The following is a 26,886-nucleotide window of genomic DNA, read 5'->3' on the forward strand; positions in this document are numbered from 1 at the left end:
GGTTCCCGCCAGCTCCCGCAGAAGCAGCGAGCAGCCTACTGGGTGCGATATTGTGAAATGGGCTACTAGTCCTATCTAATAAAGAGGGAATATGCTAATTGACCATCACTCCATCACAAAGATGGCTGCACCCACAGCTGAGGCCAAGTTCCCTTAAGGAGCCTTAACCAGCAATCAGCAGGGACCTGAGGCTACGCCCTACCCCGCCCCCGTGGGGCTTGATAGGGAACCTCAGGCCGCATCCCCCACCTGGCAGGGCTTGACAGGAGACCTCAGGCCGTGCCCCCCTCCCTGGTGTCAGGCTGGGGGACCTCAGGCCACACCTCCTGTGATGGCACCAGACCGGGGAACCTCAGGCCATGCCCCCACCCAGTGGGGCTTGACGGGGACCTCAGGCCTTGCCCCCTGCGCCAGGCCAGGGGACCTGAGGCCATGCCCCCCCGCCCTGGCGCCAGTCCAGGGGACCTGAGGCCACGCCCCCCCGCCCCGACTGGTTGGGCCTGGATCTAGCCCAATGGGGGAGGGGCAGCTGGGTCTGGGTCTCACATGATTTTGAGGCACATGTGGGTGGGCAAGGACTTGACTCTGTGTCCCCCTTTTAATGTGCACAAATTTCATGCACTGGGCCACTAGTATAGTATAAAAGATAAAAAATGGGTAATTGCTCTGGGTGAGTGATTGAGTGGTGAGTGTGAAGGCCTAGGACTTTACTGTACCTTACTGTAGACTTTGTGAACACTATATGCCTATAGTAAATGGACAAAATGAGATCAAATTAAGCACAAGAGACAATAATGCAATCATCAGATGCTATAAACACAAGATCTTTGAAGGTGCTACTGGTGTAACAGCAAACTGTTTTACAGCAAACTTTTTTTTATAAGTACAAAGTACATTCTAAAATAATGATTAAAAAGTATAGTATAGCTCTAGCTGGTTTGGCTCCATGGATAGAGCATTGCCCTCGTATTGAAGGGTCCTAGGTTCAAATCCAGTCAAGGGCACATACCTCAGTTGCAGACTCCATCCCCAGCTCTAGTCAGGGTTTGTGAGGGAGGCAACCAATTGGTGTATCTCTCTCACATTGGTGTTTATCTCTCTCTGACTCTCCCCCTCCTTCCACTCTCTCTAAAAATCAATGGGAAAATATCCTCAGGTGAGGATTAACAACAACAAAAGGGTATAGTATAGTAAATATATAAAGCAATAACACAGTCATTTATTATCATAATCAAGTATTATGCACTGAAAATAATTATGTGGCTATATTTTTATATAACTAGCAGCACAGTAAGTTTGTTTACACCAGCCTTACAAACTCTTGAGTAGTTGTGCTTTGACATTGAGATGACACTAAGTGATAGGAATTTTTCAGCTCCATTACATCCTTACAGGACCACCATTGTATATGTGGTCTGTCATTGACTGAAGTGTCATGATGTGGAACATGACTGTACCATACAGCAGTGAACATGTGTGAAATGTAGCTGTATGCAACAATATGGATGAATCTCACTGATACAATGCTAAGCTAAAGAAGCCAGACAGAGCATATACACTATAAGATTCTGCTTATATACAAAGTGGGGCAAAAATAGATTTACAGTTGTGAGTATGCTAAGCAGAGTTTATTCTTGTATTATTATTTATTGTATTATTTTCCATATGAACAACTGTAAACCTACTTTTGCCCAACCCTGCATAACGTTCCATGTGATTGTTTAATATAAACTGGTAAGTTGATCAAAAAATTTACATAGAAATACAAAGATCCAAGAACAGCTAAGATAAAATAATCTATATATCAGAAATCTGAGGTGGAGAAGTGGTTCTGTATGGCCTTAGGAAGGGACACAAGTGGGTTCTGGAGTTCTGATAGAATTTTCTTTCTTGATTGGATTACTAGTTACACAGGTGTGTTCACTTTGGGAAAACTATCTAGCTGTGCACTGGTGATTTATTTACTTCTCTGTATGTTATACTTACAGAGTACTTGTACTTGAGAAAGTATTTTCTTGTAAGATAAACAAGAAACTGGTAACATGTCTTGCCCCCAGGAAATGTAGTTACAAGTCAGGCTGGTATGTGCTTTTGACTTTGGAATCCAGAAATTGTACCTATTCAAAAACAAGTAGTACAATTTAAAAGAGAATAAATCAGATTTATTTGTTTCATAGTAAATGCTAATGGACTGAATTCTATTAAAATTTAGATACTATCAAGTTGATTAAAACACAAATCCCAATTATATGTCAAGAAATAGACAAAGGTAGGAAATAAGTGATAGGCAAAGAGACACAAATTTTTTTTTAAAGATAGGTTGGTAGTATCCTATCTAATAATAGAGTTATATGCAAATTAGGCGTCACTCCACGACAAAAATGGCGGCCCCCATACCCACAAGATGGCGGCGCCCAGTCCCCTCAGCCCCATTGCTGGAGTGTCTGGCCTGTCCAACCAGCAAACAGAGCATTGAGAGCAGGGCATGGTTGCTTCCTTAGTGCTGCGGCAGCGGGAAGCCGCCAGGACCTGCACATACGGAGCTGGCTGAGGAGCAGGGCCTGGAGTCTTCCCGATGGTCGCCGCGATGATCGGGAAGACGCCAGGCACTGCACACACGGAGCCGGTGGAGGAGCAGGGCCTGGCGTCTTCCCGATGGTCGCCGCGGTGATCGGGAAGACGCCAGGCCCTGTGCACATGGAGCTGGCGGAGGAGCAGGGCATGGTATCTTCCTGATGGTCGCCGAGGCGATCGGGAAGACTCCAGTGCCAGCAGAGCAGGGCATGGCGGCTTCCTGATTTCGGCAGCCGGGAAGCCGCCAGGCCCTGCAAAGCCGGGCATGGCGGCTTCCTTAGTGGGGCAGTGGCAGGGAAGTCCCCAGACATGGCAGACAGAGCCCAGACAGCAGGGCTTGGGGGCTTCCTTAGTGGGCAGTGGCGGTGGGAACACCCCCAGGCCCTGTAGACAGAGCCTGGACAACAGGGCATGGGGGTTTCCTTAGTGTGTCTGTGTGTGGGAAGCCCCCAGGCCCGGCAGACAGAGCACACTGCAGGGCATTGGGGCTTCCTTAACATGGCACATGGCGGCAGCAGGCAGAGTGAGACAGCAGGGCATGGGGGCTTCATCTCCATGGCTGCAGGGAAACCTCCAGGCCCCGCAGAGAGCAGAGAACCATGGGGAGTGGGCCTAAGCCATCAGTAGGATATCCTCTGAGAGCTCCTGGATTGTAGAGGGTGCAGGTTGGGCTGAGGGACCCCCATGCACGAATTTCGTGCACCGGGCCTCTAGTATGAAATAATGTAGAATTTAACATAACAGTTAATAAACAGGTTGATGTGGGATATTATGTAATGGGATAAGTCTTAATTAGTAAAGAAATGAGGCAGAATATGGGGAGCTAAGGGACATAATACTGACATTATGCAAATATAGTGTAGAAATAGCCATTCTTAATGTTTTAAGGCTTTTTGGAATACCACTTTTAAATATTACTAGAGGCCTGGTGCACGAAATTCATGCAGTGTGTGTGTGTGTGTGTGTGTGTGTGTGTGTGTGTGTGTGTGTCTCAGCCCAACCTGCACCCTCTCCAATCTGGGATCCTATGGATCGGGCCTAAACAGGCAGTCGGACATCCCTTTCACAATCTAGGACTGCTGGCTCCCAACTACTCGCCTGCCAGACTTGCTGATTGCCCCTAACCGCTCTGCCTGCCAGCCTGATCACCCCCTAACCACTTCCCTGCCAGCCCCTGATATCCCGGTCACCCCCAAATGCCCTCCCTTGCATAGTCCCTCTTTATTAGATAGGGTTTTTTCTTTAGCATATTGGACAGTCCTAACTGGTTTGGCTCAGTGGATGGATGGAGCATTGGCCTGCAGAATCAAGGGTCCCAGGTTCGATTCTGGTCAAGGGCATGTACCTTGGTTGGGGGCACATACCCAGTGGGGAGTGTGCAGGAGGCAGCTGATCGATGTTTCTCTCTCTCTCTCTCTATCCCTTTCCCTTCCTCTCTGTAAAAAATCAATAAAATATATATTATAAAAAAAAAAACATTTAAGATTCCTCCATATCTGCCTGGCTGGTGTGACTCAATGGTTGAGACCCCAGGCTGCCACGGTATGGGGCCCTGGCCAGGCTGAGACCCTAGCCCAGGCTGCTGCCTCAGCCCAGCCAAGCTGAGACCCCTGCCCAGGCTGCCATCTCAGCCTGGCTGTGGATAGCCCGGTGGGGGTGGGCAGCTCCAGACCAGGCTGCATTCACTGGCCTGCAGATAGCTTGGTGGGGGTGCACCGCCCTGCAGCTTTAGGCTGCTGCTGCTGCTGGCTGGGTGATCATGCAGTGGCGGTGTTCAGCCCTGCAGGCATGAGACCCCAGCCCAGGCAGCCGCCTCCGTTAGGGGATCATGCAGCTTGGGTGCCAGGCCCTGCAGGTCTGTGACCCCAGCCCAAGCTGTCCTCACTGCCAGGGGATCCTGCGGCTTGGGTGCGGGGCCCTGGCGGTCCGAGACCCCAGCCCAAGCGGCTCGGCTTGGGGGCGAGGCCTGGTGGCCTGAGACCCCCAGCCCAAACCAGCGCTGCTTGGGAGCCACTGTGCGGCTTGGGGGCGAGGCCTGGCAGCCTGAGACCCCCAGCCCAAGCCGGCGCGGCTTGCCAGGGATCACTCCTGAGTCCCCGCTCCCAGCTCCTCCTGTGGGCGTGATTGGCCACCTGAGTCCCGCCCCCACGCCTCCTGCTGGCCCAATCGTGGGTGTAGTGGAGTGATGGTTAATTTGCATATTACCCTTTTATTATGTAGGATTGTAAAGTTTGCTTTATGGCAATTCTTGAATCTTAGTATGATAGCAAATGTTAATTATTTTTAATGTTTTTATTTTTTTCATTTTAAAAACAAAACTTAAAAAAATTAAGTACTGTAGAAGGAATATAAACTTTAGTTGAAGTTGCCCTTCCTTCTTTGTCCCTCATAGTCCTGTTAATCAAAAGTAACCACCACTAATAAATTACTTTGTAACCATGTGGAAACTTTTAACTCATTTTGAAAAATAATACTGAAAGAAAAATTGGAAGCTGCTCCTAATTTTTGTTGTAAAGTATTTTCTTTAAAAATGTATGTCAATTTCAGTTTTATAATTTGATTGCTTTGTGCACTAAAGTCTAAGGAATTGACATTTAATGAAGACTTTATATTGCACAGGTTTTAGAATTACTTCTTGCCTTCTGTTCAGTGACTCAGCTGCGCCATGTGCTCACTCAGATGATATTTGAACAGTCTCCATCTGGCAACACTGTTCTGGGAAGCCGTTCTAAATGTGCAGAACCTACTGTAGCTCTACTTCGTTGGTCAAGCCAACCCTTGGATGGATCAGAAAACTGTTCTATTTTAGCATTGGAGCTGTTTAAGGAAATATTTGAGGTAATATTTGACAATTGGACTTTTTCATTTTCATGATTCTCAGTGAACAGTTTTTTTAAAAATGTTCATAATAAACTTCCAGTTGTTCATATGTTTTAGGAAAACTTTTCCATTACTAGGCTCCCTAACATTCAGCTACTGAATTTCTTTTCTCTGGCAAAATCACAAATATTAGTGTTTTCTTTTATATATATATATACTGAATAGCTTATATATACTCCTTTCAGTGTAATAAGTAAAGGTTTATGGTTTGTATGTTTTATTATTTTTTTGAAATAATCACATTCTGTCTGTCTCAGTAGATACTGTCTGCTCTCTTTATTAGCCTGTTGAGTTGATTAACAGAGGAACATTGGATTCAGTCAGTGAAGTGTCATGGAGCACACAAGGCATGTCTAGACACTTAGAATACAGACAAAATTCCTTCCATAGAGGCCATTATATTCCAGCAGATTCTACTACCAGGGTCATTTTGTATTCTCCACTATTCTCCCTGTTTTTACCCATTCCACCTACCCTCATTCTCTTCCTAGAATGTTTCCCCTTCCCTTACTAGATCCTATGCACAAACAAATGTGTATGAATGATTAAATATATTTATTAGGAATTATGCACAAGTTGTTTTTTCTGTTTTATATTGGTCTTGCCTGTTAATCAGTTTTAGTATTTAAAGAGCCCTTTGAGATTCTTGATGGGAATTATTTGTGGTTGTAACGCATTAAAACTAGTGTCTATTTAATTATTGTAATTACATTTAGCAAATTCTGGATATTTGTTTTTAGTACACTTTATAATAATTTTTTAATCACAAGTATAATCTATTTAGAAATTGTTTGCAGTTGATTACCCAAAACCTTATTGTTCCATTTGAAGAAAAGCTCATCATAGTCTCAACACTGGATAAAAGGGTAGATTTTAAATAGGAGACACAGGTCAATGAACTATTAAGTAAAAAATTTAAAGAGAATATTGCAGCTCCGTGATGACTACTTCTGCATTCTGTATTCCATCTTTTGTTTTGTTTTGTTTTTAATCGTTGGCTATGGTTATATTCCAGGATGTCATAGATAGTGCTAACAGTTCCTTAGCTGACCGTTTTGTGACCCTTCTGCTGCCTACAGTCCTTGATCAGCTTCAATTCACAGATCAAAATCTAGATGAGGCCTTAATAAGAAAAAAATGTGAGAGGATGATCAAAGCCACTGAAGTTTTGTTAAATATCCTTTACTATTATAAATATGGAAACTAACTAACCACTCACTTTTTCACCCAGCATTGTATTTACTGCATTTTTGTCTTTGGTTATAATTTTGTTTCTCATGCTTGTATCTACTCACAATTATTGAACTGAAGTTTAAATATAGAACTAATTCTCAGTGAATAATTTCTATAAAAGTTATTCAGACATTTTTTTTCCTTATTTTTGTGCAAAACTTTTAAGCTAAAGAACATTTTCAGAAATGCATTTTAAACTTGATTTAGATATTTTTATCATAATTTTAGATTAGGATCTATAGTCTAAAATAACTGCCCTTTCACTTTCTTCTGATGCTAATAATTGCCCCTGAGTGATTTGTGGTGCCATCTTTGGTGGAATGTATCAGAATAAATAAATGTTGATAAAGGTGTCATTATTTTAGCTCAGTAAATTTTAGCTGTGTTTTATAAATTAAAGCATAAATGTTTTTAATAAAGGTGACATCACACTTGATTATAAAACAGATAAATGTTATCAAGACAAATTAACTCATTAAAAAAAACAAAAAGACCTTGAGTACAATTAGTGTCACTGCTTAACTTCTGTATACTGATTTTCTTAGATCTTTCTTTGTTAGCTTTTGTTTTTTTAGATCAGCTGATTCTAACCCTCCAAAAAGTCCAAATCTCAATTTTTAAAATTTTAATAATGCTTTTTAAAAAATTATCAGCAAGGAATCACTGTATTTGCGCCAAATCTCTTACATTTGCCTAGTTAGGTTTCTTTGTATCTCAAAGCAAGAAGAATTTGCTCAACTTTGTCCTGCCTTAGAACAAACACCACATCTCTTTCCTCTCCTCTCTGAGCTGCTGCTGCTTAATTCCCTTCTTCCTTTATAGCAGTGACTCTCAACGTGGGCTCTTTATTAGAATCACTAGGAGGACATTTTAAAAATACTGATACCAGAACCTTACTTCCAGAGATTCTAATTTAATTGGAGTAATGTGAAACCCTAGTGGGAAAGAGTGTTTATGATTATTTGTTTAAACTACCTAGGTCCGTGGTCGGCAAACTGAGGCTCGCGAGCCACATGCGGCTCTTTGGCCCCTTGAGTGTGGCTCTTCCACAAAATACCATGGCCTACGCGAGTCTATTTGAAGAAGTGGCGTTAGAAGAAGTTTAAGTTTAAAAAATTTAGCTCTCAAAAGAAATTTCAGTCGTTGTACTGTTGATATTTGTCTCTGTTGACTAATGAGTTTGCCGACCACTGACCTAGGTGATTCCGACATACAGCCAGAATTGAAAACCATTGCTTTAGAGATAAATGATTACTTTGCTTGACCTTACAGATATCCATAATATATTCAGGCCTTCTCTTATAGATTAGTACCTATTTATGTATTTGTTTGTTTCTTTATTTATGAGAGAGAGAAACATCAATTTGTTGTTCCACTTATTTATGTATTCATTGGTTGAATCTTGTATGTGTCCTGACCAGGGATCAAACCCACAACCTTGGCATATCAGGACAGTGCTCTAACCCACTGAGCTACCAGATCAGAGGAAAACTTGACTCTTTTCAATGATAAATCCTATATAATTAAAGCCTAATATGCTAAGTGTCCGACCGTTCGTTCGACCAGTCGCTATGATGTGCACTAACCCACAGGGGGCAGATGCTCCAACCAGTAGGTAAGCTTGCTGCTGGGGTCTGGCCAATCGTGACTGGGCAAGATGGGCCAGACGTGCCCTAGAGCCCTCCCACGGTCCCTCCCCACTCCTGATTGTGCACCGGTGGGGTCCCTCTGGCTGTCCTCTGCCTTCTTGCAATTCGGGACCCCTCGGGGATGTCGGAGAGCCAGTTTTGGCTCGATCCCCACAGGCCAGGCCGAGGAGCCCCACCAGTGCACAAATCTGTGCACCGGGCCTCTAGTATTCAAAATAACTTACAATACAAAAGTATGAGAAAATAGCTTCCTTTAGTTCAATAAGTATTTATTGAACCATTGTGATGCCTGCTAACAAAAAACTCACATCTAGTAGAGGAACATTCTTTCGGTTTCACCTTTGAGTCAGAAACTTTTGGTGTCCGTCTCATCACTTACCTGTCACTTAAATCCTCTGAGCTCTAGTTTCCTCATCTGTCATTGAGCTAATGGAACAATAATTACACCACATTTCAGTGAGATAATTTGCATGAAATCATTCTCAATGCTGTAAAGTGCTATACAAATATAAGGTTTTTTGAGAAATTTTTTGTGTGCCTTAACAAAACTTACCTCTATGTGGAGATGATACTCTAAAAGTGCATGTTGCAAAAATTCTGACTACTGTCAAATGTTCCACTCTGATAGAACAACAGTTTACATATGGCAAGATTGATCTGGGGTTTGGAACAAAGGTAGCTGATTCTGAATTGGGGTAAGTATATGAAATTCAAATTGTGAAATGGTGCAGCCAAACTTAATAAAAATAAAAAGATGTGGAGATTCTCATCTTCTGGAAGCATATCCTTGAGGTATGTTCTACTTTCTCAAGGAGTAGTGGAGAATTAAAAATATTTTCATAATGATTTTTTCTATTTAATCCATAGATCACATGCTTCTGAAGAAGGATATTAACATTTTGGTTTATTTTTCATTGTTTAGATTTGTTTCATCATTATTGTGATTATCTAAGGGTCTTTTATACACCTTAACATTTCTTTTCTGGAGGTCTTTTTGACATTGCCTTAGTAACTATTTTTATGTCCATTTAGTTTTATATCTTTAAATGCAAAAGCATGAAAAAACAGGTGTAGTTTTTATCATGAGCAAATTAGTCACTGCTCAAAATTTTCTAATAACGAAGACAACCCTTCTACCTTAGCATATTAAGATTTCTGGTTAAAAGTGGCATAATAATGGGATTACTTTATCCCCCTCCTCCCACATGAATTAAGTCCATCTGACAAGTGTTTATTGAGGACCTGCTAAGTGTTAGACACTATGATTTGTTCCAATTTTCATAAATATCATAATTGTCAGAATTGCACTCTTCAATAACAAGGATTATCTTTTTTCTTTTTTTTTAATATATTTTATTGATTTTTTTACAGAGAGGAAGAGAGAGGGAGAGAGAGTTAGAAACATCGATGAGAGAGAAACATCGATCAGCTGCCTCTTGCACACCCCCTACTGGGGATGTGCGCGCAACCAAGGTACATGCCCTTGACTGGAATCGAACCTGGGTCCCTTGAGTCCGCAGGCCAACACTCTATCCACTGAGCCAAACCGGTCCCGGCTCTTTTTACTTTTTTATACTCCCTTTTGGGTACAGTTTAGTATAATTCATTCAGTAAATTTAGGTATTACACCATTGCCCTCTATTGTTGACATTCCAGTGGCAAAGCTAAGAATTAAATGGGTCACGTTACCAATGCTGCTAGTAATTTGAAGCAGAAAGTTGAGGCATGGTGGTATTTGAGAATAGAAAAAAAAATTCCGTCAGAACTATTAATGCTGATTTGGGTCTTGAGTTTAAAGGATGTTGGTCTCTATTATATTTTTACTTTTCAATAATATTTTACTTCTCAAAAGAAACAATACTGCATCTTCTTTAGGTTTAAAAACAAAGATGTTGGTTATCATTTTCTTTAAAATTGTACAGAAAAAAAATAAAATAAAATAAAATTATGTACATAAATAAACTCTAAGGAAATTTTTAGTTAACTAATTTAAATATGACTTTTTTTTTTTTTTTAAAGCAAACTTGCTGCTGATGTAATTTTGAAAACTCTTGATTTGATGAACAGACTTAAACATTTAGTTCCTGGTATGGAAGTAAGCTTCTACAAAATCCTTCAGGTGAGTTTATACTATTCAAATAATTGTAGTTATTCATATGTAAATGCTTCCTATTATATGTTTCTGTTTTAAAATTCTTAATTTTTAGAAGATTATTTCCTTAGAGTTGGCATCAGAAGAAAGTTTAAAGTTGTTAATTGTCTTAAGTACCTATAATATTCTCACTATACAATTATGTTACATTTTTGCAGAAACTGAACGTAAGTGCTCCTGGTTCTAATGTACAGAATATTCATGATAGCGACACTTGCTAAGCCTTTTTCTTTTTTGTGTCCTACTTCAGTTTTCTTCATTTATTTTTGTTGGCATTGTGGTGATGAGGGGATTGGTATTTGTTTGGGAGTTTTGTTTTTAGTTTGAGTTGATGAGGTAGGATATTAAGGGGGTAGGGAGACATTTGGAAGAAAAGGACTTGATTATGAATGGTAAGATTAGAGAGGCTGTGCAGAAAATAGCTAACTTGCAAATTTAAATGATAGTAGCTGAATAAGAGCTCTAGATGTTTACCTTGGTATCCACAAAACCTGCTTTATAATAGATATTTAACAGCAATGTGTGCATTAAGTTACTATAATAAATTAACAAAGATGGTTCTCATGTCTCTATAGACAGGGTAGAAGCCAAAACTGAAACCTTCAGCTGGGGCCACTTGTACACTTTAAGAGCATAATGCTTAAGAGACAGGGTACTTGTACACTTTAAGAGCATAATGCTTAAGAGACAGGGTTTTGTTATTGACTCCACTACTTATTAGTCACTGCAGACTTGAGCCAGTTATTTTGCCTCTGAGCTCCAGGTTCCTGACTACAAAATGCAAATAATGATCCTCCTCCATGGAAGCAATTATGGTAGGTTACCATGGGGATTACAGAGATAAAGTCCAGCTCTTATAGATGGTTCTGTGGCATCTATATATATAAAGAGCCAGGGTCTGTAACATCTACAAAGACCGAAGTCTTGACCTAAAGCCTAGGCTGCGAGAGAAGCAGGCTCTGGTGGGTGGGGACTTGTGTCAGCAGAGTAGCAGCTGGGGGAGGCGGGGCCTGCACACAAGCACAGACATACACAGGGCCCACCAGCTCACAGCCTTTTCTCCCTTTCTTTCCCTCCCTCCCAGCCTGCTCTCCTGCCTCTCTCAGAATGGGGCCCCAGGGCGGACAGAGGGTGGAGCTTCCCCCACTGGCCCCGCCCCCTCCCAGCCAGGAAAGGGAGAGAGGGAGGCAGGGAGGCCTGGAGGACTGCTGAGAAAAACAAAGAGAGACAGAGACTGGAAGAGACTGGCATGGAGAGATGGAAACAAAATAGCAATATTAAAATATTTCCTCTAATTAACTCCCTTTTAATGTGTAGGAATTTCGTGCTCCAGGCCACTAGTTAGATTATATTTGAGTACCTATAAGACACTTAACATTGTACTAATAAAATGTTGATCATTATAAAGGATTCATGTTCTAATGTTTTTCTCATAATAGATGATTTGGGGCTTACAGTATTAATATAAAATATTTACTGATATAAAGGACTTATACTTTAACTATAATTGTTTTAGTCACTAAATTAAAAATTGTATTGAGTTCATTTGAATTTTACTTTAACTTTTTAATTTGCAAATGATTAGCCAGTTTTTCTTTTAAATGGTAGCTAGAAAAAAACAATTAATTTAAAACATTAGTCAGTTGTAGTCAGATGTTAAATTCATCAAAATATTTAAGACATGATTTTCATAGGTACAGTCAAAAACACTCAAAATCTTTGCCAAATTTTTAAAGCTAGTGTTAGTATTGATTGCTAAGACAATTATAACAAGGTAAAAACTAATAAATACATTCAGACATCAGATAGAAACACTTTAGACTTTGCCTAAAATCATTTTATGATTTACTCTGTTTATTCACCTTACTCTAAAAGACCTTACATTATTTATTCTTTCTGCCTCTTGTTTTCTGGTTTCTGATTTGCTTAGGATCCACGCCTGATAACTCCCTTGGCTTTTGCTTTAACATCAGATAATAGAGAACAAGTCCAGTCTGGATTGGGAATATTATTGGAAGCTGCTCCACTGCCAGATTTTCCTGCTTTAGTGTGAGTTGTAATCATTTGCAGTATATCTCTTGTAGTGCGGGGCTATCCTGCTGTTTCTTTAATAGGCCTCAATATAGCCAGGTTAGAAAATTAGTGAACTGAAGACTTCATTGTAACAGTAATTTTTCAAGTAATTAAAATTTGATTCCAACTGAAAAGACCAGGTATATGTATACTCAGGGAAAAGCTAGACCCAGATGGTTAAATATGTTATGCACCTCCTGTGTCTCTCTGTCTCTCACCACTTCTTTTTAATGTAGTAGACTCTGGACTAAGCTTACATCCTACCAGTTTAGTTCCTCCCTACAAAAAGCTTTTCCTTCTCAGCTGTTTAAGTAAGTCTAAGCATCACTGTCATTGACCAGATCCGGAGGGGACCTTGGTAAATGCCAAGGGTATAGATATGAGAACTACATGAACTGGAGGTTGGGAGTTAGGGAATGTGGGAGGTTGGAGCTAGGGGGTGAGAGGATTCCCAAAGAAAAGTTCTGTGCTTTTATCAGAAAGTGGAATAGATAATGGCCAGGCAAAATTACCCACTATACTCATTAATTTCAAACATTAAGAGAATATTTGCAGTTAGATTTGAAAAACAAACAAAATGTCTAGTAGGGTTATACTTTTAAAAAGTTGAAGTACTTTGTATAAATGTAATTGCAAAAGTAGTTTGAATAAACTGAAGCAATGTTAAGTAGGTAAGACATTTGTACATGCGAGATGTCAGCAAACTAACCAGCCGACAGGAGCCTGATTTTGTAAATAAAGTGTTACTGGCATAGGGCCATATTGACTCATTTTCATACTGTCTGTATTGTCTGTCTATATTCATAAAATGATGTCAGGGTTGGGAAGTTCTAACAGAGACTATGTAGACCAGGAGTGAGGAACCTTTTTTCTCCCAAGGGCCATTTGATTTTTATAACATCATTCGAGGGACATACAAAATTATCAACATAAAATTAGCCTACTACATTTAATTAACTCACCCCTAATGCCTTTGCGGACCTTATATGGCCTGTAGGCCAGATGTTTCCCACTCCTGGATAGACCCTCAAGCCTAAAATACTTACTGCCTTGTCCTTTAAGAAAAAGTTTGCTAACCTCTGCTATTTCTATTAACTGACTTAGCAAACTCATTTTTCAGAAGTAATTTAAATAGTCATATATTAAGAGAGGAAGAACTACAGAAAACAAGACCTAGAGATCACTTAATAAAAATTCCCTTCTTTTTTTTTTAATCCTCACCCAAGGAATGAAGATATTTTTTCCATTGATTTTTTAGAAAGAGTGGAAGGGATAGGGAAGGAGGAGAGAGAGAAAGAGAGAGAAACATTGATGTATTAGAGATACATCTATTGGTTACTTCCCACTCTTGCCCTGACCAGGGCCAGGTATTGAACCTGCAATCGTTCCGTCCACGAGCCAGTGCTCTAACCATTTAGCAACCGGCCATGGCAAAAGTCCCTTAATTAAAATAAATAAATAAATAAATATATAAATATATATATATATATATATATATATATATATATATATATATATATATATTTTATTATTGATTTCAGGGAGAGGAAGAGAGAAGAGAGAGATGCATCAATGATGAGAGAGTTATCAATCTGCTGCCTCCTGCATGCCCCCTACTGGGGATAGAGTCTGCAACCCGGACTTCTGACTTGACCTCCTAGTTCATAGGTCCACCCTCAACCTCTGAATGACACTGGCCAGGCTCCCTTCATTTTATAATAAATATTTTTAAAGAAACAATTGGACAAATAGGGAGCTTCTCAAGTCACAAGATAGAAATGGTGGTAGCCTGCTTGCTTCAGCTGTGGTAATCTGACATGAAGCAAAACCCCCACACTTCAGAATGGAAAGTTTCAGCATCACTTAAAGTGGAAGTTCATCTTCTGTATCTGAATGTGTTGCCTTCCCACCATTTCACTGTCTTGGTTGTCCTTGTCTTACTTGTGTTGTATAATTTTCTCTTTGGAAACTATTTCAGGTGTGCATTTATATCTGTTTATACCTTTGTTTACATTGCCTTAGCAGTTTAATAAAGTGAAATTATATGATGGATGGATGGGTGGGTGGGTGGGTGTGTAGGTAGGTTTTTTTGGTGTGTGTTAATTTTATTTAAATATTTAACAAACATCCGGTAAGGGCCAACTATGTGCCAGGTTCTCTCCTATGCATTTTGGACATTGCAGTGAATTAGACAGCAGGCCTTCTGTCATGATGTTTACATTCTAGTTGGGAGACAAGTAAGTTTTATAATGTGCAGATCATTATGAGTAGAGGGATCTCACTGAGGAAGGGAATTTAAAATGAGACCTGATGATAAGGAGGAACCAACACTATGTAGATCCAGTGGGACAAGTGTTCTACATAAAGCAGCAGCTTGTAAAGGCTCTGAGACAGGAATAAGACAGGATAAATAGCAGGGGTGGAATGGAAGTCAAGTTTGTGAGAACATATACTGAGGGAGAAAGGGAAAGGGTGAAGACCCTAGGTAAAGGCCAGGTGATGTTACCATACCAACGGTAGTGATGTTCTTACCACTATCAGTAATGTTGTACCTAATTTTTACAAATAAATTCACACTCACCAACTAGTTGTAGTGCCCCTAAACCAGATGTAGAGTAGTTTTTATAAAGGGTTGTAAGTAGGAAAGAGTTTCCTCTAGCAAATTTAGATATTTCCAAAAATCCCACTTAATCATAGATTCCAAGATTATTTAAAAAATTACTCTTTTTGGTTCTCATTCAGACTTGGAGAAAGTATAGCAGCAAACAATGCCTATAGACAACAGGAAGCAGAACATATGCCCAGAAGAATGCCTTTGCAATCATTAAATCACAGTTTTCCAACATCAGTAAAATGTTCAACTCCTCCAGTTTTGAAAGATAAAATTCCTGGATTGAACATTGAGGACTTAATAGAGAAACTTCAGTCTGGAGTGGTGGTGAGTGATAAACAGCATTATAAATGAGATTCTGCTTGCTACATATCAATGAATATCAGCCCCAATTATAACAACTTTAGATGCAGATTTGATTGATGAAACTGTTTAATATAAAAAGTATCAATATTCTGGAAATTTTGGAAATAAGAAAAAAATCAGCCATAAAAATCCTACATTTGAACACAGCTATCATATATCCCTACTGTTTCCCAGCCAGCCCACCCTTCCCACATCCTCAGATTAAGTAATATGTTTTAAATTCCCACAAGCATTCCAAATTTTACCCAGGTATTCTTAGACAATAGCCAGGTTAGTGAGATGTTTGTGAATGGCCTGATATGACATTCTTTTTTTTTTTTACTTGTTACTTATTAAGTTTTAATAATTTTGTTTTTTAGTAGGCTTTTTTTTATTTTGTCAGATGTTAAAATTTTCTGATTTTTGACTCAATTGTATTAAAATTTAGGTAAAGGATCAGATTAATGATGTGAGACTATCTGACATAATAGATGTATATGAAATGAAACTGTCTACATTAGCTGTGAGTACAATCTTATTTTAACTACGTGTAACAATTAAGCTTTAATGGATGTATTCCAGTAAATGATGAAGATTAATGCATTTTTTTTTTATAGTCCAAAGACAGCAGGCTACAAGATCTCTTAGAAGCAAAAGCTCTAGCCCTTGCACAGGCTGATAGACTGATTGCTCAATATCGCTGCCAAAGAACTCAAGCTGAGACAGAGGTGTGTATAATATAAAGACTCATCTGATGAGTAGAAAAATAAATGAAGTAAAACATGTACAAAATATTAGTTATATCTTTGTTGCTCTGATTGAAATAAATTGTCAGCTTTTCACATAACTACTCCCTCTGTCTTGAAACCCTTTTACCTTTAATTTTGATTGCACCAGTATCTTCTGATTTTCTTTCTAATTAATGGAAGTATTTTTTTAAAATCCTCACCCAAGGTTATTTTTGACATTGCTCTTTAGAGAGAATGGGAGAGATAGGTAATATCCGTGAGCCCGGCTTCTGACTGAGCGGCGCTCCCCCTGTGGGAGTGCATGGACCACCAGGGGACAGCTCTTACGTTGAGCATCTGCCCCCTGGTGGTCAGTTCATAGTGACCAGTCATTTCACCTTTCAGTTGATTTGCATATTAGGATTTTATTATTTAGGATAGTATATTGAATGTGAACTGTAAATGAAAAATAAAATGTAAAAAAGAACCAAATAAAATTTTAGATCTGAAAATTTTTTACTATATATATTTTTAATTCTCACCTGAGGATGTTTTTAAAATTGATTTTTAGAGAGAGAAACATCCATGTGGCAGAGAAATACCAGTAGGCTGCATCTGTACCTGCTGACCCAGCAGGATCTAACCTAAACTTAAGTATGTGCCCTAACCTAGAATCCAACAGGAAATCCTTTGGTGTACAGGTTGAGACTCCAATTAGTTGAGCCACCTGGCCAGTGAAGATCTGAAAAAAAATTTTTAAATATATCTCCAGGCCCTGGTCGGTGTGGATCAGTATTTAGACTGTCCTCCCATGCACCAAAGGGTCATGGGTTCGATTCCAGGTGAGGGCACATAAACACATTGTGGGTTCCATTTCTATCAAATTGCTTGGGTAACTGATCAATGTTTCTCTCTTTCCCTTTCCCTCTCCCTTCCTCTTTCTCTAGAATCAATGCAAAGAACATATTCTTAGAGAAGGACTTAAAAAGAAAAAAAAATATGCTGGTTTGGTTCAGTGGATAGTGCTTCTGCAGGTGGACTGAAGGGTACCGGGTTGGATTCCGATCAAGGGCACATACCTGGGTTGCAGGCTTAATCTAGGGCCCTGGTCGGAAATTCAGCAAGAGGCAACCAATTGATGTCTCTCACATTAGTTTCTGTCTTTCTCCCTCCCTTCCACTCTGTAAAAAAAAAAAAAAATCAATGCAAAAATGTCCTCAGGTGAGAATTAACCAAAACAAACAAACACACACCCATTCCCAGTGTGATTATTGAAGGAACATATGAAGTATTTGTTGAATGAATGGGAAGGGATGGGACTTCGCTTTCTAACTGTTTTAGCAACTCTGCAAGCCAGAAGGTTTATTTTTTTAAAATATATTTTATTGATTTTAGAGAGGAAGGGAGAGGGAGAGAGATAGAAACATCAATGATGAGAGATAGAGAGAGGAAGGGAGCAAGAGAAACACCAGTGTGTTGTTCCACTTATTATGCTCTCTTTGGTTGCTTATTGTCTGTGCCCTGACCAGGGATCCAACCTGCAACCTTGTTGTATCAGTAGGCGGTTCTAACCCACTGCACTGCGGGCCCCTCAACAAAACCCCTCTGGCGTGCGCTGGCCCCTGCTGTGGGCAGGAGCTCCTCTGCCACAGCAAAGGTTTGGGTTCCATTCTGTCAGGACACCTACTTTGGTTTCGAATTTGATCCCTGGTCCGGGCTGACTGCGGCTCAGGAAGTGACCGAGGACCATTGAGGTTTGTGTGCTCTAGTCATTCAGCACAGAGCTGGGGTTCCATTGCTGACATGGCTGACTCTGATCCCTGCTACCCCCGCTCCTCCATTGAGGGTGACTTCAACTATGGCAGCTGCATGGCCTCCGGGTAGGTCACCAGGCCTGGCTGCTGCGCAGTCGCCCCAGGAGGCGGATTTCCAAGTTCCCAGGGAGAGCACCCTCAGCTGGACTTCCAGGGAGAGCGGGCTCCTGGAGGGAAAGCACTCCGCTTTGCCTCCCTTCGGGGCTCCCGGGCCGGAGCGGAGCACCTGTCCTGCTTAGGGCTCGGAGGGGAGAGCCGCCCCAGGGAGTCCTAGCTGGGTGTGAGAAACGAAACTGGAGCCCTTCCTCCTGGAACCCTGTCATCTACGGGCATGTAAAGGCATTTTATTTTATTTGATATAGCCTCACGTGCCCGGCCTCCTGTGGCACACAGCACGCCCACCCGCGCCTGCCGGATGTTACCCATGAGGGCGTCCCAGCAAATTAGCATATTCCTTTCTTATATAAGATGGATTTATTTTTCTTGACTGATGATGATATATTGAATTTTTCATAAATTCCAATAAAGAAAATTAGTGATATTAAAATCATTTTTTCTCTTCTCATAGCACATTCTTATATCCTGTCTGTTGCACGTGGCTTGAATTTATTGGAAAATTTAGTGTTTTTCTTATTTTACTGAAAAGGCTTTTAGCAAAAATAACACTAAATAATTGGGTATTACTGCTTTACAGACTCTGTCCTGAAAGCAGAGAATGGCTTAGGTTTTTATTTGTCACTTCAAAATAAGGTATATTTTTTTGGACCAAAGAAGGGGGAAAGTATACTTCTTATTCTAGTTACTTTTCTGCTTCTTTAATGTTCTTTTTTATTTAATTTTTCTGGTGGTCACAATTTCTTTCACAATGAATCTAGGTTATGCCACTGATTGTGCTAACTTAATTTTAAATGTTTGCTTAAGCATCTGTAACATGGTTAAGATCATTTTCTCAATTCTTGCCCGAAGTGCAAAAACTGAGCTGTGCAAACTTTGTGATTTAGTGTTGACAACTAGCCCAGGAACTATACCCTTTTCATTGAGTACTATATGTAGAGCTGCCTTCATCCTATATAATAAAAATGTAATATGCAAATCGACCAAACAGCAGAACAACTGGTCGCTATGACATGCATTGACCATCAGGGGGCAGATGCTCAATGCAGGAGCTGCTCCCTGGTGGTCATTGTGCTCCCACAGGGGTAGTGCTGCTCAGCCACAAGCCGGGCTGGCAAGTGCAATGGCTCATCTCCATGGCAGCTCTAAGGATGTCCAACTGCGGCTTAGGCCTGCTCCCTGCAGGTAACGGGTCTAAGCCACAGTCAGACATCCCCTGAGGGCTCCCAGACTGTGAAAGAATGCAGGCCGGGCTGAGGGACTCGCCTATCCCCCACCCCCGACCCCACCCTGAGTGCACGAATGTCTTGTACCGGGCCTCTAGTGTAATTATAATTGTGTTCATTTTCATGAATTTGGTCATACCGAGATTGTTTTGTCAGAATTATCTATTAAATAAAAAACTATGGTTGTGTCAGATTTGTTAGAAGTAATTAAATAAAAAGTATATATGACTAATCTTTATATAACTCAATAGATGCTAGCCTATTAGATATTTGGTAAATCTTTTAAATTGTAAAAAGAGCATGTTTAAATAATGATAGTGGAAAAGTCTCTATTCTATTTTCTTGAAGGCACGGACACTTGCTGGTATGTTGAGAGAAGTTGAAAGAAAAAATGAAGAGCTTGGTGCATTGCTGAAGTCACAGCAGGCTGAATCAGAAAGAGCCCAGAGTGACATAGAGCATCTCTTTCAACATAATAGGAAGTTACAGACTGTGGCTGAAGAACATGAAATACTGACAAAATCCTACATGGAACTTCTTCAGAGGTGAATTTATAAATGTTTCGGTTTAAGATTAGAATCTATAATGAACACATAGCACTTCTTTCCTGTGGTCCTAAAATCTGTTTGTAAACATTTGTATCCTATATTATCCTATATAATAAAAGCCTAATATGTTAAATGTCCAGTCATGTGGTAAATGATTGACTGTTCAAACAATCAAAGCTTAATATGTTAATGATAGGCTAAGGCCACTCAATAGCTCGTTATGACTGACGTGCATTGAACACCGGGGCAGACAGTCAACCAGTCGCTATGATGTTCACTGACCACCAGGGGGCAGATGCTCTGATTGGTAGGTTAGCTTGCTGCTGGGGTCCGGCCAGTCAGGACTGAGCGAGATGGGACAGATATGCCCTGAAGCCCTCCCGTGGTTTCTCTCCAGCCCCAATTGTGCACCGGTGGGGTCCCTTGGCCTGGCCTGTGCCCTCTTGTAATCCAGGACCCCTTGGATGTCAGAGAGCCGGTTTCAGCCTGATCCCATAGGCCACTTCCCTTGGGAGGGCACCAGACACAGGGCTCACTGCTGGAGAGTACTGCTACAGCAGCGGGAGCTTCTCCCGATTGGAACTGATTGGGCGTGAGCCCATGGCAGGCGCAGTGGGGCCGGGATGAGCAGAAGCAGCAGGTAGGAGCTGCAGGCAGTGTTGGGCTGCAGGTTTTGGCCCGATCCTCACAGGCCATCCCGAGGGACCCCACCTGTGCATGATTTCGTGCACCGGGCCTCTAGTATTCTAATAATACCATAAGGTAAGTAATTAGCAAGAAACTTAGTGAAATAAAATATTGCTTAATCATACTCAGTATTAAAGTTGGAAACAGAATACAGGTTTATTTCTTTCCAGTTGACTACTCCTTTTCATTTGTTCATCAGTCATCTGAGATGTTAGCACTGCAAGGACAAGTTTTACCTATTTTTTTTTAATTTAATAAATCTTTATTGTTCAGATCATTACAATTGTTTCTCCTTTTTCCCCTCATAGCTCTCCTCCATCTGGTTCCCACCCCACCCTCTGCCCTTACCTCCCCCCCACTGTCCTCATCCATAGATGTACGATTTTTGTCCAGTCTCTTCCCACACCCCCCATACCCCTTCCCCCCTGAGAATTTTCAGTCCACTCCCTTTCTATGCCCCTGATTCTATTATATTCATCAGTTTATTCTGTTCCTCAGATTTTTAATTCACTTGATTTTTAGGTTCACTTGTTGATAGATATGTATTTGTTCATCATTTTTATCTTTACGTTTTTCTTCTTACTCTTCTTAAAGAATACCTTTCAGCATTTCATATAATACTGGTTTGGTGGTGATGAACTCCTCTAGCTTTTTCTTATCTGTGAAGCTCTTTATCTGACCTTCAGTTCTGAATGATAACTTTGCTGGGTAGAGTAATCTTGGTTGTAGGTTCTTACTATTCATCACTTTGAATATTTCTTGCCACTCCCGTCTGGCCTGCATAGTTTCTGTTGAGAAATCAGCTGACAATCGTACGGGTGCTCCCTTGTAGGTAATTAGCTGTTTTTCTCTTGCTGCTTTTAATATTCTCTCTTTGTCTTTTGCTCTTGGCATTTTAATTATGATGTGTCTTGGTGTGGTCCTCTTTGGATTCCTCTTGTTTGGGGTTCTGTGCGCTTCCTGGACTTGTAAGTCTATTTCTTTCACCAGGTGGGGGAAGTTTTCAGTCATTATTTCTTCAAATAGGTTTTCAGTATCTTGCTCTCTCTCTTCTTCTGGCACCCCCATTATTCTGATGTTGGTACGCTTGAAGTTGTCCCGGAGGCTTCTTACACTATCTTCAACTTTTTGGATTTTTTTTCTTTTTGCTTTTCCAGTTGAGTGTTTTTTGCTTCTTTGTATTTCAAATATTTGACTTGATTCTTGCGTTCCTCTTGTCTGCTGTTGGGTCTCTGTATAATATTTTTTATTTCAATAAGTGTATACTTAATTTCTAGTTGATCCTTTTTCATATCCTTGAGGGTCTCACTAAATTTATCGGCTTTTCTAGGAAATTCTTGAAAAACCTTATAACCGTGGTTTTGAATTCTATATCCAGTCGTGTGTTTTCCTCCATTTCTTTCATTTGTGATCTGTTTTTTTTGTCTCCACATTTTCGCTATTTCCCTGAGTTGGTAGGGTAGCTTTGTGTGCTAGGTTTCCTATATGGCCCAGTGGCTTGTCCTCCCCAGTTACCTGATGTGGACACTCTTGGTATACCCCTTTGTGGACTGTGTGTACAGCCTTGTTGTAGTTAAGTCTTGATTGTTGTTGGTATCACTGGGAGGAATTGACCTCCAAGCCAATTGGCTGTGAGTATCAGCTGTGTCTATGCCGGGAGACCTTCTGTGCTGGAGACCGCCTTATAGGACCAGACTTGCAAAATTGCAAAAGCCTCTGTGTTCAGCTTGGATGGGGCGGAGTCTCAGGGCTGAGCAGACAGTCTTGGCTTCCCGTCATCCCTGCCCTTGCGCCTCCAGACCTCTGCCTTCCACGGCTCCCCTGAGTTTCCGCCTGACAGTCCAGATTCCCCCCATAAAAGCATGGGTCCCCAGGGGTTCGCCCGGAACTGGGGTTCAGTGTAGTCGGAACTGGAGTTCAGTGCAGTCAGGAGCTTCCGACTCCCTTCTGCTAGGGAAAGCCAGCTGGAACCTCCACAGTCAGTCTTCTCTGTGCACAGTTGTGTGTGCGTGCCTCCAGACCCCTGTCCACCACGGCTCCCTCAAGTCTCCAAGTCTCCATGTGCCTTTCTCTCTACCTGACAGTTCAGACTCCCCCATATGAGCCTGGGTCCATGGGGTTTCACCCGGAACTGGGGTTCAGTGCAATTGGAACTGGGGTTCAGTGCAATCAGGGGCTTCCTTACCCCTTCCGCCAGAGAAAGCCAGCCAGGCCCTCAGCTGCCCTTCCTCTCTGCGCGCATGTCTCCGTACCTCAGCCCTTTGCAACTTCTCTGATTCTACGTGAGCTTTTCTCTTTCCTTCTAGTTGTAGAATTTCCACTCAGCCAGCTTTCCTGTGGTTCTGGATGCTATCTGTTCTTTTAGTTGTAGTTTTGAAATTGTTTGTGAGGCAGCAGTTTAGGTGCTTACCTATGCCACCATCTTGGTTTCTCAGTTTTATCTATTTTATTTACTGAGAGATCCCCAGGGCCTGGAACAGTGCTTGGTACATAGTTAGACACTCTATAAGTAATTGTTGAATGACCTAAGTTGTCACAATTTATATTAGGTTTAACCATATAAATCAGTCACTTGTACAGTGCAAAAGTGGTTGAATATTAACTCTTTCATATCATTTAGCCTAATAGAATGGAAATCTTGGTATTCATATTTAACTGATCTGTAAATTCTTATTCAGTTTTTATCCTGATGCCATTGAATACAGTTTACTTATATGTTACTATCTACACTAATCTACAATAATAAAAAAGTAAGATGCAAATTGACCGCACCGTCGTGACACCCACCAGCCAATCAGTAATGGGTATGCAAATTAACCCAACAAAGATGGCAGATTAATTTGCATATGCAGTTCCGAGCGGCTGGGGGCAGGGTGGGACACAGGAGTTCCACACCGCCCCAGCCACTCCGGGCCTCTGGGCAGCGTGGGAAGGCGGAAGGGTGGCTCCGGGCCAGAGAGAAAAGGCGGCTCCGGCCGGAGCGAAGGCGGTGCCTGCAGCCAGGGTAAGGAATGCCCATTCTTGCACGAATCTTCGTGCATCGGGCCTCTAGTATCTTTATAATACATTCTTAAAGGTGAATTGCTGGGTTTAAAGGGTATGTTTTTAAATTTTTGATATATTACCAAGTGTCCCTCCAAGAATGCTATACCAATTTATACACCCACTAACAAACTATAAGATTAATTGTTTTTCCCTCCCTTGTAAAGCTTTTTTGTCTATTAGGCCAGTCTTAAATCTTTTGAATTATAAGGAAGACCAAGAACACTATGTATTTTCTACTAAACAATAAAAATAAAAAAACTGTGATTAACTTGTTCCTTGTTTTACTATGTTTCAAGATTGGTTAAAATTTGAAAATTTTCTAGTGTTCTATGTTGCTATTCTATAATAAAAGCATAATATGCTAATTATATCAGACATCCTTCTGGATGACCTTCTGGACGAAGTTGGGGCTATGAGGGAAGCCCAGGTCCCAGGTGCCTGCCAGTGGCTGGAGGAAAGCCCGGGTGCCTGCCAGCAGCCTGGGGAAGGAAGGCCTACTCTTGCATGAATTTCGTGCATTGGGCATCTAGTAAAGAGATAAAGAAAATGGTTAACTTTGGCAAGGTCCACCAATAAAAATAAAGGGTGGAAATGTATAACATCTGGAAAATGTGTGAAAACAAAATATTTTCCCAAGTCTGATTTAGGCACTGATAAAGTGAACTATTAGTGTTAAATATAAGAGAAAGTAAGCAAGTGATCCATGAGAAATAGTGATTTCTAGGACTTGCTGATATTCCAAATAGTGATTGAGGAGCCAATAGGTAAAACTCCTGCCTTGAGGGACCTAATGGGTAATAAATAAGTAAATAAATCTGGCTGAGGAAAACTCATATGTAATATTAGGGAATTAAAATTTAGATTTTTATAAACTCTGTGTAGGAGAGATAAAACACTTCTGCTGGCCAAATTTGGTTAGTGTGTCAGTCAGTTTGTTTATCTTAGTACTTAATAAAGTGAAAAGGACATGTGTTTAAGTTAGCCTGAAAGAAAAGACCAGTATTTATTTGAGATCACTGATTCAGACAAATCCAAATAGTGTTCGAATTATGGAGTGAAGGAAAAGGGTCTTTACAACAAAGAGAAGGAAAATAATGACATAAATAGAAGGAAGGAATTTTTATAGGTGCAAATAAGCTATAAAAATTATTGTTTAGCTATACATGGTGGTGCTGATTCTAAAGAATATCTTTAATTTAAAGTTTGGTATTCAGAATGTCTGCTTTCCTGTTAGCTTTGCAAACAGTTATTTGAAATACAGTGTTCGTTTGGCCCAATCCTAACATTATTTTTCCCAGTTCAAACCTTCCAAAGGTTTGAGGATCAAGACATGTAAGGCAGTTCCTCTGGAATGGCTGTCCTAGCTCTATTTTAAAATGGCTCCACTTATGTCAGCTTTTCACACTTAAGATAGTTAAGGTATCCAAGTATCACTTCTTTCTGTGTTTACCTTGCAGGTAAAATAAGCAGGACTATTAGATGCAGAGCTTTAAAGAGACCAGAGAAATTTAGAATCTTCAACTACTTTATTCATTAATTTGACATTTTTAATTAAATATGTAATATGCCCAACAGGCTAACAGAGATAGATTTACAGAAGTTGTTTCACTTTCTGGATATAACTATAAAGATAGCTGTATGTATCTTATAGGAAATTATGTAATGCAGTAACATCTATAAAATAAAGCTCTATATTTATAAATAGGAGGTTAATGCCCCATACATTTCCATTTCACAGTAATTTTTACCACCTCAGTCAGCCAAAGCACATCTTTACTGTCTTTTACTAGAGCTAATCCAACTCTGTTTATGTCCTGCTTATTTATAACATTCCTCCTCTCACCTGTAGTGTATGGAATTTGATTAGAAGAAAAAATAAACACAGTTTCTTTTCTTCATTATATGTTTTCTTCCTTAAAAAATATCACTCATCTCGTTTTCTTTTCAGGAATGAAACTACTGAAAAGAAAAGTAAAGAGTTGCAGATCACATGTGATTCTCTGAAGAAACAAATTGAGACAGTGAAAAAGTTGAATGAGTCACTCAAGCAACAAAATGAAAAGTAAAATCTTTAGTTCTTCTAATTATTTTGTAATTTTCAAAAACATACAGAACTTTGTTTTTTGTAGGTAATAGAATTTTAACTTATTTTACATATAAAACGTATGGCAGAATTTAAGAGTAATTGCTATTCTTGGGAATTTTCTCTTAAAATACTTGAGAAAAAGAAATGGTAATGGTTCATTGATGATTTCTTCTATTTTTTTATAACTTCAGAACTGTTGCCCAATTAATAGAAATAGAAGAACAGAGAAAAGAAGTACAGAACCAACTAGTAGACAGAGAATGTAAACTAGCAAGTAAGTAGCTTTTTATGTAACAAATTGCATATATGTTAACATTATTTTTTGTTGGAAGATAATCAAAACATGAGGGGTTTTTATTTTGGTTTTTCATTAGTTTCTTCATCCCTCATTTTTCAAAATCTTAAATCACATCCTAAACAGCTCTCTTTTTATTTCCATAATATTTCTTGCATTTTAGTTAAATTCATTTTTAAAACTGGAAATTACAGGAAATAACAGCAGGTGGCAGTGCTTGGTAACTTTTAGTTACTATTTCCTTAATGATATCTCTGAAGTGATCCACAAAAACAGTTTTGTACTAACTCACTTGTCTTAGAGCACAAACATCATCTACCTATAAAATTTTTCATAGTTTTCTCTCTCCTTTTCTCTTCTAACCCTTAAGCTCTGAGGATTGTCCTTCCCCTCATTACTATATTATATTATCTTTAGAACAGAGGAAGAGGGAAAGACATGGAGATTTGGTATTTTTCTGTATAATACTGGTACAGAGGAAGAGTTACTTGGTATTTTCTGTTCGTCAAATACTGTAAAACTTTTATTTCCAGCAAGGTATTTCTTTGTCTTTCTAGTGCCTTTTTTTGTTGTTCTTAGGACATAATAGCTATGAAAGCTTTTCAAGGTAAGTCAGTATAACTGACTGTTTGTTTGTTTTAAGACTTGCAACAAAAAACAAAAGTACAAGAAGAAAAAATTAAAGTCTTACAAAAAGAAAGGGAAGATAAGGAAGAGACCATTGATATCCTTAGAAAAGAAGTAAGCAGATCGGAACATATAAGAAAAGAATTGAGCATTAAGGTAAGAATCTGTTAAGTTTTCATTTGCAGTAAAATGAAAAGTC

General features: G+C 40.0%; 1 protein-coding gene across 1 annotated transcript in view; it reads left to right on the forward strand.

Annotated features, from left to right (window-relative positions):
* CIP2A (cellular inhibitor of PP2A) overlaps window positions 1–26,886 on the forward strand; it is a 44,266-nt gene that overhangs the window by 16,086 nt on the left and 1,294 nt on the right. The window contains exons 9-20 of the mRNA XM_008146586.3: window positions 5,194–5,412; window positions 6,470–6,629; window positions 8,890–9,031; window positions 10,356–10,455; window positions 12,419–12,537; window positions 15,304–15,499; window positions 15,966–16,040; window positions 16,135–16,245; window positions 19,748–19,944; window positions 25,628–25,741; window positions 25,957–26,039; window positions 26,704–26,843. Coding sequence (XP_008144808.2) covers window positions 5,194–5,412; window positions 6,470–6,629; window positions 8,890–9,031; window positions 10,356–10,455; window positions 12,419–12,537; window positions 15,304–15,499; window positions 15,966–16,040; window positions 16,135–16,245; window positions 19,748–19,944; window positions 25,628–25,741; window positions 25,957–26,039; window positions 26,704–26,843 — 1,656 coding nt within the window. The remainder of the gene's footprint in view (window positions 1–5,193; window positions 5,413–6,469; window positions 6,630–8,889; window positions 9,032–10,355; window positions 10,456–12,418; window positions 12,538–15,303; window positions 15,500–15,965; window positions 16,041–16,134; window positions 16,246–19,747; window positions 19,945–25,627; window positions 25,742–25,956; window positions 26,040–26,703; window positions 26,844–26,886) is intronic.

Source organism: Eptesicus fuscus, chromosome 3 (assembly GCF_027574615.1).
Source record: "Eptesicus fuscus isolate TK198812 chromosome 3, DD_ASM_mEF_20220401, whole genome shotgun sequence".
Taxonomy (NCBI): Eukaryota; Metazoa; Chordata; class Mammalia; order Chiroptera; family Vespertilionidae; genus Eptesicus; species Eptesicus fuscus.